Consider the following 14291-nt stretch of genomic DNA (forward strand, 5'->3'; position numbering starts at 1 on the left):
GAGATATGGGCGAATGAGTCCATCAGTTTACAGCGGACGACGAACGCATGTGAGAGTTTTCACTCCAGGCTCATCCTCATATTTTTCAATTTTTAGCAGTTCTAATAGACTTTTAAAGTGAAACGTATGTTAACATTAGAAGCGTACAAAAAAAGTAAAAAAAATTATTCTGCAAAAACTCTTAAGTACATCCAAAAAAATGTAGGTGTACTTTTAGATGTAAATTTTCAAATTAAATAATAGATTAATATCAAAATTTGATTTCCACAAAATGGTAGATGAAAAATTTAGAATAGTTAACTAAATGATATAGCATGTAATTGTAGGTTATACTGTTTACTGTAAATATTTTAGGTATACATTTTCGTAATAAAATTATATGTTATAAACCAAAATTATTGCTTTCTAATTCCTAGAAATAATTACGTATACCGACTTGTGTACCTACATGAAGCTCCAGATAGGCACGGGACTCAATTTACCCATCTTCGGGACTCAACTCGGCCATTGGAAAGACGGATTAAAAATTCTGGGACTCAACTAGGTTACTCCGGTTGTAAATGCTGGTCAACTTTGATCGATCATAAATTCAAAACTAATTGACCAATCTTAATGTATTCTTAAATACGCGGCTTTCGCTGAACTTTCGATATAACTTTAGTAAAAAAAAAGTTAATTAAAGATTGAAAAGGGTATCCTATTTGTTTGTTAGCTTAAAAATAGTTGAGTTGTTTAAAAAATTCCTTAGGCTCCCCTATTCAACGGAATTTCAATAATTTTATTTGAAAGCTTGAAAAACATTGATTTTTGCCAATTTTTTAATTTTCTCAAAAGGAGAAAAAATTGAAGTTTTCTAATTGTTTTCACAAATAAAAAATTTAGCCTATATTTTGAAGTTTTCGAATAGTAAAATTGTGATTTCTGATACTATTACTGACTGATATTACTGACACTAAACTGGTATTTTCTCACACCTAGCAACAACATATTTCGTAGGGAAATTTTGCATGTATATAAATCGAATATTTCTTACCAAGTTTCTAACATTCACATTATAGCAATAATCCCCGTTCACTAAATCGCCATTCTAAAATAAAATTATTAATAGCAATACAACAAAAACAGAGTTATTGTTAAACTATAAAAAGATGCATAAAAAATCAAACTAAAAAATAGCAAAATATTTTAAAAATATTTTAGCAAACAAAAAATAGCAAAAGTAAACTATAAAATATTGCAGGCCTATTTAAAAACGATAATAATGCGTAACTTTGCACGTTATTCTTCAAAATACATATAGGCCAGGGTAATAAGACAAAAATATACCCTGTTCGTGACACTTGAGCTGCCAGGGTACTGAAGCGTTTTTTCGACAAGTAATACCTATAGGAACAAATTGTAACTATTTCCTGCGTAGGATCTGGCGGACATTTTTATTTATAAACAATTAACTGTCAAAAATGGCATTTTTCCCTTTTTTTCTCAAATCAATGGAAAACAGTGAAACTTATGATTTTTTAGTACAAATATCTTTGAGCTTATGGAAAAAGCTTTAAAATGACATATTACAAAGTTTGATGTACTCATTTATTGTTAATATAATTGCGAAAAAAGGTCGGAATTGCAAAAAAATTATTTTCGCAATAACTGCTGTAAAAATTAGTGTACAGGCTTGAAATTTTTGTCAAATGAGGGTTCTTTGGTGCTTAATATGTGATAAAAATTTCAAAGCGATTCACTCAATTGTTTAAATTTTATTCGAATTGTTTATATCAGTGAGCATTTTTTTGCACTAACATAAGTCAGGAAAAAATGACGATACAACCATTCCACAGGTGTCAAATGGAAGAGCATGAACTATATTTTCAACTTGGTTTAAAAAAAGCGAATAAAAAATGCATTTATTAGTAATAAATAATTGTGCAAAAGTATCGTAAATCTTTCCTTATAAACTTTTTGAATAACTTTTTCCAAAAAAAATAACTTTTTTACCCTGTTTTAAGTGCACAACTACCAAGTAATGTTATTTATATCATAATTGACAAAAAATTGTAATAAATATATATAATTTCTTATATAACAAAATAAAAAGTTTATAAGGAAAGATTTACGATACTTTTGCATAATTATTTATTACTAATAAGTTCATTTTTTATTCGCTTTTTTTAAACCAAGTTGGAAATATAGCTCATGCTCTTTCATTTGACACCTGTGGAATGGTTCTACCGTCATTTTTTTCTGACTTATGTTATTGTAAAAAAAAATTCCCTCTGGGATAAACAATTTGAATAAAATTTAAACAATTGAATGAATCGCTTTGAAATTTTTATCACATATTAAGCACCAAAGAACCCTTATATGACAAAAATTTCAAAGCTGTACACTAATTTTTACAATAGATATTGCGAAATTAATTTTTTTTGCAATTCCGACCTTTTTTCGCAATTATATTAACAATAAATGAGTATATCAAACTTTGTAATACGTCATTTTAAAGCTTTTTCCATAATCTCAAAGATATTTGTACTAAAAAAACCATAAGTTTCACTGTTTTTCATTGATTTGAAAAAAAAAGGGAAAAATGCCATTTTTTGACACTTAATTGTTTATAAATAAAAATGGCCGCCAGATCCAACGCAGGAAATAGTTACAATTTGCTCTTATAGGTATTACCTTTCGAAAAAACGCTTCAGTACCCTGGCTGCTCGAGTGTCATGGAAAAAACCTTATTACCCTGGACTAATATACAAGTAGTAAGAAGAAAAATTGATGTTCTGAAAAGCAAGCTAACTCTAATCTACGTTAATCATTGCCAACGTCTTGAAGTCATCTCAGTCAAAGTATTCCTTAATGTTTACGTTCATCAAACTGATAAATGGACATTACATTCACCAACACATTGTTGGAAACACCCCAATCATCCAAATCTGAATTTATTTACTTCGGATATAATATCAGTTTCTCCCTTTATTAGAACTGATCAATCAACAATAGCATAACTCTTCATGGGTAATCTTATGCCTTCTCATTAAGTTCACGTAAATTATCCTTAATGTCCTGGATCCATATCATCAAGGCCATCTTTACAGTCTATGTCCATCAGACTGCTCAATGTAAACCATTTTGAGAGCCTGTTTCCAATTAATTCATTGGACATTTAATCTCTTGTTCATCAAAGTCAGGATTCTTAACCTCTGCTACAATAACAGTTCCTGGCTTTGTGCAACTAATCAGGCAATCTACTGGATAATTTCAGTTACTTTCCTCGGCACCATTTTTTCTTGCACGTTCACTAGCCCAATAAATAATGACCGTTTTGGAGTGTAATTTTCAGGGGCAACTCCGAATTGCATGAAAATTTGGATTTCGGTTCTACTTACCCTTCACTTCAAAGTTGAAATTGTGCCGTTGGCTTTTACTTGGGGGTGACAGTCACCCCTTCTCGGGGGGTGAAAAACGCTTGTTTAAAATAAGCCCAGAAATGGATAAATTGACAGATTATAAGCAACTTTCGTTCTATAAAGTTTTTTTACGTAAGTCAATACTTTTTGAGTTATTCGCGATTGAAAATGTTGATTTTTCGACAAAAAAACTACGTTTTCAGACCGTTTTTCGCAAATACAGTGGGTGATCATATTATTAGAGCCACCTAGTAAAATTCAATGTTTTAGAGAAAGAGTATATAATTGAGCTGTATCATATATTAATGCATTTGTTATTTGTTTCCATTTGTCTATCTTGTTACACTTTATGAAAGTGCAATAAATAGTCTGACAATAGCGGCAACACGCATGTGTGGTAATGCATGACTCAGATGTCATTGTTTGTCAGTGCTGCCCAGCCCAGCTTGCCACTCGTGTGCCTATTATTTTGTATCCTTGGTGTTTAGAGTTATAATAAACTTTGTGTTTCCATTGCTCTCTAGTGATATTCTGACAGTCCTATACTATATTTTGTGAATTTAGTAAAAATTGCGCATTCGTTACACTAGTGGTACCAGAACATCATGGGAAATCCAAAGACATCTCACCAAGGAAAATAGCAGAAATAAAAACTTTAATATTCAATACTAATCACTCCAACAGAAACATAGCATCCATTTCTAAAGTTTCAAAGGTAACGTGGACCGTATAAAGAAAAAAATTACATACCATTATTAAACAAAAGTAAAATTTTCTGAGGTGGCTCTAATAAAATGATCACTCACTGTAACTCAAAAAGTAAATATTTTAGCGAAAAAAATATTCCTAGAAAAGTGTAGCTTATAAAAAATCGAAAAAAAAAAAAAATGGTGTATCAGTAAAGTCTATAAATTGAGTAAAAGCAAAGTTGTAGCTCATGAAAAATTCGTTCTTATTCGTCTAATTCCAAATCGAATAATTCAACGCGAAATCACCGAAAAATCGAGCACTTTTCGGGAAAAGCTTATTAACATTTTTAAAATATCTAAAAAAAGCTTTATATTTGTTTTTTACAAAAGTTTCTAGCATCAAAAATAAACGAGTTACACTGAACAAAAAAAGTTGGCCCATTTTTTGGTAAAAAAATCGTGAAAACCTGCCTCTATTTAGCACCCTAAATAAAATTAATCGTTACCGCTTTACCATTTATTTTAACTCTATGTAGATTGTTTATGTGATCTGTAAATTTTATTGGTTTGAAGTGCTTATTTTTGAAAAAAATTGGTTTTATAGTAAAAAAAAATTTTTCTAAAATTTTTTGAAAAATTTCCTTTTTTCAAAATAACTTAAAAAGTATTAGCGATAAGAAAAATCTTAACGAGTAAAAAAATGTAGGTTTTAATATTATATATATGGTTGTTTCATTTTGTTTTTCCGTAAGACAAAAATTGGTTAAGATATGGCTGTTCAAAATTTGCATACACTGGTGATTAGTGACCCGTTCAAGCTTTTTCAACTATAACCTTTTCAAAAATAAGCACTTTAAACCGGTAGACCGACAGATCATATAAAAAATAGATAAGTAAGTAAATTGTTTGTAAAGCGGTAGCGATTAATTTCATTTGGGGAGCTAAGCACGGGGAGATTTTCATAATTTTTTACCAAAAAATAGAGGGCCAACTTTATTTTGAGCGTAACTTGCTTATTTTTAATGCTAGAAACATGTATAAACAATTAAAATAAAGCTTTTTATATACACTTTAAGTTTGAATAAGTGCTTAATTTTTCGGTGATTTTACCTTGAAATATTCGATTTATAATTAGACGATTAAGAACATGTTTTCCATGAGCTACAACTTTATTTTTACTCGATTGATAGACTTTACTGATACCTACACCATTTTTTCGGTTTTTTATAAGCTACACTTTTGCTAGGGATATTTTTTCGATCAAATATTTACTTTTTGAGTTATTTGCGAAAAATCGTCTTAAAATGTAGTTTTTTGTCGAAAAATAAACATTTTCAATCGCAAATAACTCGAAAATTATTGACTTACATAAAAAACTCTATAGAACAAATGTTGCTTAAAATTAGTCAATTTATCCATTTCCGGTCTTATCTTGAACGTATGTTTTTTCACCCCCGAGAAGGGGTGACTGTCACCCCCCAAGTAAAAGCAACCAACGGCACAAATTCAACTTTGAAGTGGAGGGTAAGTAGAACTTAAATCCAAATTTTCATGCAATTCGGAGTTGCCCCTGAAAATTACACGGTATCGCCGTATTTCCCGTTCATTTACTGGGCTACACCTCTCTAATGATGCTCCCTTACAGCATCTTTTACTAGTCTTTTTTAAGACTCATATCTTCGAACCCTAAGCAGGGCAAATCAATGTACTGTATTGTATAGTCCTTTTTCTATTTTTTAAATAGTGAAAATGGTTTAAAATGCACATATAAAGCACTATCACCAATACGCGTTAGGAGATGGATTATCGGCAACAATATAAAAGGAGCTTCGCCACAACAGTGCTCTGCCAAAGAATTGATCTGATACAACTCCTTCGGCCCCACTGGGGGCCAATTGCCTTTGCTCAAGGATTGACTTAGTAGCGGTTCCCAAACCGGGCTCTTAAAGTATTGATTTAAGGCCAAACCGTCCTGCCGAGGCGATTAAGTATTGATTAATCGCCATGCCGTTCCTTACCCGATCGAGTATTGATTGATCCATCCCACCTCTAATCCTATAACAGCCCAATCATTCTTTCTTCTTGATATTTGTGTATGTGTTATAGTCAAAGCCCGAATTTCAGGCACTCCTAGGTTTGACTAGGCAATCCTCAGCTCAAAGCCCGAAATAAATTACAGTTTCGGCCTTTGACTAGTCAAACCTAGGAGAGACTAAGTTGGTCAGGCAAAGGTCGAAATTTAATTTTATGAAATCGGGGTTTGACTAGTCAAACCCCGATCAGCTATTAAAATATCGTAATTTGTTGTATTAAGTTTAATAAAACGTAATTTTTTAATTTTAATGTTTATTATTTTTATATTGTCGTAATTAAAATAAAAAATTTAGTGTTTATTCTCACATGTTGAGGCATTATGGCATTTAGATTTGCACAATACGTTAGACCTTTTACACTTACATAATTTTTAAGAGCATTTGTCCTCCAAATTTAGAATCTTTTGTACTAATTTCTCTTGAAGACAGCTTAACGTCTGGAACATCTTCGAAATTAAGTAAATTCTCTTTGCATTTTCTTATTTTATTTCTTGAAAAAAGTGTATTTATTTTTACTGATTTCATACCAACTCTATATAAACCGTCAATTGTTTTATCGTCAACTGTGAAAGAAGATATTGCAATCATAGAAAAATCTAAAGATTACCATAATACTAACGAACCCCTGGACCGTCGTCACTAGGAGAGGAAGAAAATTGACAAACAATCCAGATTACATCTTCAGATGTAGTTTGTTGTATTTGTTAAAAATGGAGCTCTGACGCACATACGTGCATAATTTGTAGTCAGGTGGTACATGTTGTATACACTAACAGAACACTTGGTGTATACTATGAAGGTTTTGAAAGAAAAGTTACATGCATGCGTTGTGCACACACAGAAAAGATTAAAATAAATAAAGGAAAGGCGACTGAAGGTCTTTATGCCCAGGCTAATGCTATGGAACCATTAAGTGAAAAAAAATTCCTCCAATTTCGATCGGAAAAACTGTAACAATACCGATCCCTAGCTTAGATACAACCAAAGGAGATGCTCGAAATATTTTGGGTATCATACAAGATAAAATAATTTACGGTTTATATAGAGTTGGTACGAAATACGAAACAATAAACAAACTTTTTTTAAGAAATCAAATAAGAGAATGCAAAGGGAATTTTCTTAAAGATGTTTCAGACGTTAAAGTGTCTCTAAGAGAAATTAGTACAAAAGATTCTAAATTTGGATTACAAGGCTTTATAAAATGCTACTGCAATAAGAAATGCTCTTCAAAATTATGCAAGTGTAAAGATCTAACGTACTGTGCAACTCTAAATGCCATAATGTCTCAACATGTGAGAATACACAAAATTTTTTTAAAATTAAAAATGAATAACCATTTTCAATTTCAAAATTTTTTTAGTTTAATTAGAATATAAAAATACTAAACATTAAAATTAAAAAATTACGTTTTATTAAACATAATCTAACAAATTACGACATTTCAATAGCTGATCGGGGTTTGACTAGTCAAACCCCGATTTCATAATATTAAATTTCGACCTTTGCCTGACCAACTTGTCTCTCCTAGGTTTGACTAGTCAAAGGCCGAAACTGTAATTTATTTCGGGCTTTGACTAAGACCGTCAGTCAGACCTACAGATTGCCTAGTGAAACCTAGGAGTGCCTGAAATTCGGGCTTTGACTATAACATATGTACTAAATAGCGCATCGTCTGTCACTTCAATTACAGTCGGAAAAATGAAAGAATACCCATGAACGAACATATAAAACACGCTGTATTTTCCTGTCACCGTGTCATACAAAAAATTGGCCAGCGCAAGTACATGTAATAATTATTATTACATGTACTTGCGCTGGGCAATTTTCTTTGTGACACGGTGACAGGAAAATACAGCGTGTTTTATATGTTCGTTCATGGGTATTCTTTCATTTTTCCGACTGTAACTGTATTTATTGTTGTAGGTATTCGAATGTTACTTTTATTATACGGAAAAGATAATTATATTTTTGTTACTTATTTATTAAGAATACATTTTTATTTAAATGAAAGTTGTGTTTTACTGAGTCTCGTGTCTAACAGAGCAACCCGTTAAACTTTATGCAATACCTCGTTTTTTAAAAAGCCTGTAACATCTGCACCACACCTTCAAAATCTCACACACAATAACTTACCACTGAAATGTTTTCCTTTTCCTCCTTCCTCGATTTTTTAGTTTTCTTCTTTTTTAAAACCTTCTCCTCGGGTGTATCGGACTGGATCGTGGTGGTTTCTGTGTAAGTTTCAGTTACGGTGCTCTAGATAAATAAAAATTAAAGAATAATAAAATAAAAATAAAATAATCAACGCAACTTTAAAATTAGGTTTAAAAAAGCAAAAAAAATAAAACACTTAAAAGAAATCGACAATCATGCAGTTTCTACAAACTTACGTGGACGTCTGGCGTCTAATAAAACTTTTATTATAAAAATAGATAGTTAACGTAAAGAAAAGTTTTACACCAGAAAAATAATACATTTCCTCATTTGACCAATTTATCCATTACATTTTTTTCTCGTGACACTGACCCCTCCTGGTAAACGACAGTTGTTTTGTGTAGTATGGACCTCTACAACAAGAACCTGTATGTTTCCTGCAGTCGTTTTTTTACTTAATTAGTTATTAACAAGTTAATACCAAAAAAGGCTAATTTTCGCTTTTCTGGTCTATCAGGAAAAAGTGAAGAAGCATTTGAAACCAATTTCAGAGTAAGAAACGTACCTATGTCATATAAAAACCTTTAAAATGGCGATTTTTTATATGTTTCTATACTTATTTGTTGCTTAGAAAACTGCAAAGTCAGAAATTTCGGTTTTTTTCTTTATAAATAACTTGTTTAAAAATAAACATGGGCTAACTTTTGCTAATAAGCAATTAGAATGACTTTTTAACCATTATCTTATGCAAGAAAATTAATTTGTGATAAATTAATGCCCGGTTGCACTAACAGATCTTAAGCTTAAGTCGAGAATATCATAAGAATTAATATAATATAATTATAATATATTACAATTAGAATACCATAATACCTATAATATTATATATAATTGATAATAAGGTAAGAATATAAAATTATGGTGCAACATAAGTGATACTCAAGGAGGCCCTGTTTATAAGTAGAGCTTAGCTAATCTGGAACTTAAGATCTGTTGGTGCAACCAGGCATTAGTCCCTTTCCCTATAAGGGAGTAGGCGCAAAATCTTGGTCCAACGCTATTTAAATGCATTCATTTTTTCGAATCCTAAGAAAACTAAGTATTTTTGAAAAATGTAAACGCAGAATGAAAGATTGCATTATTACCGGGGTTGAAAGTCCGTTATAATAAGCAAAAAGTTTCTTTTGAATGAAATATCTAAAAAAAAATTAAAAATCACACTAAATTTTCTCTTTTTTTCACCCCATCATCATCATCATCCAACCAATTCACGCCCACTGCTGGACATAGGTCTCCCCCAATTGTTTCCACACTTCACGGTTTTGTGCTGATTTTTGCCAGTTTTTACTAATCCGCCTGATATCATCTGTCCATCGTGTAGGCGGCCTTCCTCTACTTCGTTTATCTTCTCTTGGTCTCCACTCCATCAGCTTTCGTGCCCATCTTGAATCTTTCAGCCTGGCGACGTGTCCTGCCCAGTTCCATTTGAGCCTGATGATACGTTCTACATCTGCGATACCGGTTGTTTGTCTGAGATCTTCATTTCTTATTTTATCCCGTAGAGTTACGCCCAGCATGGATCTTTCCATGCGCCTTTGAGCAACCCGCATTTTCGACGCTGTTGCCTTGGTTAGAGTCAGTGTCTCTGCTCCATACTACTCTGGTCTCTACTACCGGTAGCACACATTGGTCAAACACTTGTCTTTTTAAACCGATCGGTATACTGCTCCTAAATATGTCTCTCAGAGCTCCGTAGGCTGCCCAAGCAAGAGTTAATCTTCTTTTTATTTCGCATGTTTGGTTACCTCTGCCAATTCTAATTTCTAATAAAAAAAAATTAGAATTTTTCACCCCGGTGACTTATTAAAATAAACATTATAGTCCATTTTCATGGACTTTCGGCCCTCGGTAATAATGTAATCTTTCATTCTGCGTTTAAATTTTTCAAAAACACTTATTAGTTTTCTCAGGATCCGAAAATAATTAATGATTATATTGGACCAAGATTTTGCACCTATCCCCTTAAATTCGCAGCAGCTTTGTCAAAACAATAAGAGTACTAATTAATAATAATTAATTAGATCTCTTATTATAATTACCAATTAATAATTAACATCTAAATGAACATCTTTACAAGACCATGCAGAAAGCTGTACTACTCGCAACGGCCAGATGTCTACGAACATTTTTGGGAGATACACCTGCATTCCAAGTCACCTAGAGGGCTCGATAACACGGAAAGAGTCCCACCAGAGCTCAATCCTTTTGATACCGTAGGTATCTGGGATGAGTCAATTTTTCCCTCAGAGGGACTGTGAGCCGTATGGCTAAATCTGGAAGGATAGAAACATTTATAAAACGTCATTTTGATCGTTTTTATATCACTAAGCTTATTTCTCTCAATTTTCATTCTGATAGACGATAGACATTTTTTTCTGATAGACGAAAAAAGCAAAAATTTGCAGTTTTTTTATCTTTTTTTTTTTTGTTAATAACTAAGAAGTCCAAAAATTCAACTGCAGGAAACATAAAGGTTCTTATTATAGAGGTCCATACTACTAAAAAAAACTGTCGTTTGACAGGAGGAGTCAGTGTCACAAACGGGGTACTTTTTTTACTTATTTACCTGAACTACAGGGTGTAACAAAAGGCAGGCCATAAATAAAATCACATATTCTGGGATCAAAAATAGTTCGATTAAACCTAACGTACTTTAGCGCAGTACACATAAAAAAGTTACAGCCCTTTGAAGTTACAAAATAAAAATCGATTTTTTCCAATATAAGTCTCGAAAACTATTACAGAGTTTTGGTTGAAAATGGGCATGTGGCATTCTTATGTCAGGGATATCTTAAAAAATAACAGTGAGCTTTGTGTACCCCATAACAACTTTATGGGGGTTTTCTTCCCTGAAAGCCCCCTCCTCGAAATGTTTGTGTGCATTCCAATTAAATATTATTATTGTGGTACCATTAGTTAAACACAATGATTTTAAAACTTCAGTAATTTTTCGATAAGCCAGTTTTTATCGAGACATTTTGAACATTTGTAAAAACCACCACTTATTTGTAAATGGTTAAGTAAGATTATAGAGAATATGAACATAATATTCTATAATCTTTCACTTGACCATTTACAAATATGTGGTGGATTTTAAAAATATTCAAAATATCTTGAAAAAAACTGGCTTATCGAAAAAGTACTATGAGGCAAAAACGTTTTAAAAACATTGTGTTTAGGTAATAGTACCACAATAATAATTTAATGGGAACGTATAATACGCAAATATTTGTGGGATTTAAGGAAACAAAACACACATAAAATTTTTAAGGGATACACAAATTTGACTATTTTTCAAGATGTTCCTGGCAATAAGAAAGCCCATGTCCATTTTCAATATAAAATCTCTAACAGTTTTCAATATACATATTGGAAAACATCGATGTTCATTTTGTAAATTCAAAGGGCTGTAACTTTTTTTGTGTCCACATTTTTCTACTAAGGTAAGTTAGGTTAATCGAACTATTTTTGATCCCTGAATATGTGATTTAATTTATGACCTACCTTTTTGTTATACCCTGTATAATAAGATAATTTTCTTGTATACTTACATCATCGTCAGCTGCTTCTCCATTATCCTTAAGCTCAAACTTATTAATTTGCTTTATAATATTGACCATTTTCAACTGACTAACATCCTCTATTTCCTTTTTGGATACAGCAGACACTAGTTCTGCATCTCCTTTAAGAAACTGACTCTTCAGATTCTTCACTATCTCAGCAGGAACTGTTTCCGTATCTTTTTCTCTGTTACTGATTTCTGTGTTTTTGGATACGACTTCTGTATACTTCTCGTAATAGTTGCTCTCTGTTTTGCTGTGGTATAAAAATTCTGTGTAAGTTTCTTTAGTTTTACTGTCTAGAGATTCTTCAGTATTGCTGTCAGTAATGCTTTCATATTCAACTTCTTCTTTTTTAATTTCATCGATGTGATTTTCTCGGATGATTTCTTCTGGCGATTCTTTAGTTGGTTCAGGTTCATCTTCTGATATAACTTCGTAATTATTATCCACAGGTTCGTCTTCAATGTCGTTCTCAACTGCATCTAGATCAGTGACTATTTCGTCGTTGTGGAATTGAGTCAATTCATCTAATTTGTTGTACAAGCTATTTTCTACCATAAATTCATCATTTTTGACTGGATCCTCCACTGGTTCGTAGAGGTCCTTTGGGTAATCTTCAATATCTTGATATATGTGTTCATCGTAGTTTGCTAATTCTTCTACTTTATCTTTAACTTCTTTTAGGTTTTCGTAGATATTTTCATTGATCGGTTCCTTTAAGTTTTCGTAGATGTTTTCTGAATTCTCGTATACTTTGACTTCTTCCTGCGTACTGGTATTAACTGGTGGTTCACTTGTGGATATTTCAGCACTCACTTCACTGGCGGTATTCTCTTCTTCTTTATCTTCTTTATCTTCTTTATCATCCTTAGGTATTTCATTGGAAGCTGATTCATCTGAGTTGGTGTTTTCTCTCTGGAAGCCTTTAAGGAAGTCAATGTTTTCTTCGGAAGGAGTTAGCATCGGGGAAGTGACGGTTTGAGTGAATAGCAGCGTAGCAGCGTCATCTGTCATTAGCAACATTCTGTCTTTAACCGACTTAACGTTTTCTTCTTGTGAAAGATGTAGCTCTGAAAAATCTGTAGTGTTTAGACTAAATTCTGGCCTTTCAGTTGTTTCTTTGTCGATTTCCTTGTTGATGATTTCGTACTCGTTCGCTACTTCGATTTTCGGACTTAAGTCTAAGTTAAGATTAAGTTTGGGCGTCTCGGGGGATTGGTCCGTCAGTTCAGTCTTACTTGGTTCCGGTAACGTTTCGTATAAATTTTCATCTTCAACGTCGTGGCCGTTTTGGGTTTCTGAGCTGCCATTTTTAAGGTTCAGGGTAATGACGGGGGTGTCGTAGTACTGGTGACGTTCATTTTCAATGAAATCGTTACTGGCTATGCCGCTTTTGGGAACAGGACGTATGTTATTGCTAATATTTTCGTAGAAGTTGTCTTCTGGGTACTGATCAGCTTCTTGGAGGTCATCCTAAAAGTAAGTTAGTAGTAACACAAAAAGACAGAGCTAGTTAGTGGCAACACACATCTTCAAAAGAGATTAGATCATAAATGTGTGACAAATGCAACAAAATGTGTTTGAGAGTGTATAGTGTATACTGTAAGGACAACAACTCCTACCGAGAGGAGAAGAGCACTGCATGTGAGATGCAGTGAGAAGCATGTGTGGATGTGGATTAAATAAGAAGAAAAAAAGTCGAAACTTTAACACTCTAAAAATTGTACAAATATATTCAAATGGAGAAGCATTCTGAGCTTCGAAACTTGCTAAAAAGGGATAGAGAAAGCTTCGCACATGGGACCGTTGAAAAAAAGTAATTTCTAATGTCACTAGAGAAGCTTACAAGAACATGATTATTGGAGAATTAAGTATTTTATCGTTATACGACTAATGTGTTACTTTATTGTTCTAACAATTGGCATCAAATGATCTAGGTCCTAACTTTACAGTTATACATTGGTTGTTATATTGTTACAGATTTTACTACAGATTTTAAGATAGCAGCTTAAGTGAAAAAATAGAGGTATAGGGTAGCTACGCAGGAGGATGTTTGACTATCAAATGAAAGGTCCAGTCTTCATCCCTGGTACGCGAAATCTTCTAGTTAAGTTTAAAAAAATTCTAAAAAGTTAATGTTTACTCAATCTGAGTGAAACATGTAGGTTGAATATTAGACCAGGGTAACAGGACAAAAATAAACCCTGTTCGTGACACTTCAACAGCCAGGGTAATGAAGCGTTTTTTCGACAGGTAATACCTATAGGAACAAATTGTAACTATTTCCTGCGTAGGATCTGGCGGCCATTTTTATTTATAAACAATTTAGTG

The 14291-nt window shown here is 32.6% G+C and overlaps 1 protein-coding gene across 11 annotated transcripts in view; it reads right to left on the reverse strand.

The window, feature by feature from the left end:
• LOC114338004 (F-actin-monooxygenase MICAL3) overlaps positions 1-14291 on the reverse strand; it is a 688439-nt gene that overhangs the window by 245694 nt on the left and 428454 nt on the right. For 9 of the 11 annotated variants that reach the window (XM_050647134.1, XM_050647137.1, XM_050647132.1 and 6 more), the window contains 3 exons: positions 11949-13433; positions 8317-8439; positions 1034-1087 (listed from right to left, as the gene is read on the reverse strand). In XM_050647134.1, the coding sequence (XP_050503091.1) occupies positions 1034-1087; positions 8317-8439; positions 11949-13433 (1662 nt within the window). The remainder of the gene's footprint in view (positions 1-1033; positions 1088-8316; positions 8440-11948; positions 13434-14291) is intronic. The other 2 variants (XM_050647140.1, XM_050647141.1) reach the window with 2 other exon arrangements.

The sequence above is a fragment of the Diabrotica virgifera genome, chromosome 3, assembly GCF_917563875.1.
Source record: "Diabrotica virgifera virgifera chromosome 3, PGI_DIABVI_V3a".
Taxonomy (NCBI): domain Eukaryota; kingdom Metazoa; phylum Arthropoda; class Insecta; order Coleoptera; family Chrysomelidae; genus Diabrotica; species Diabrotica virgifera.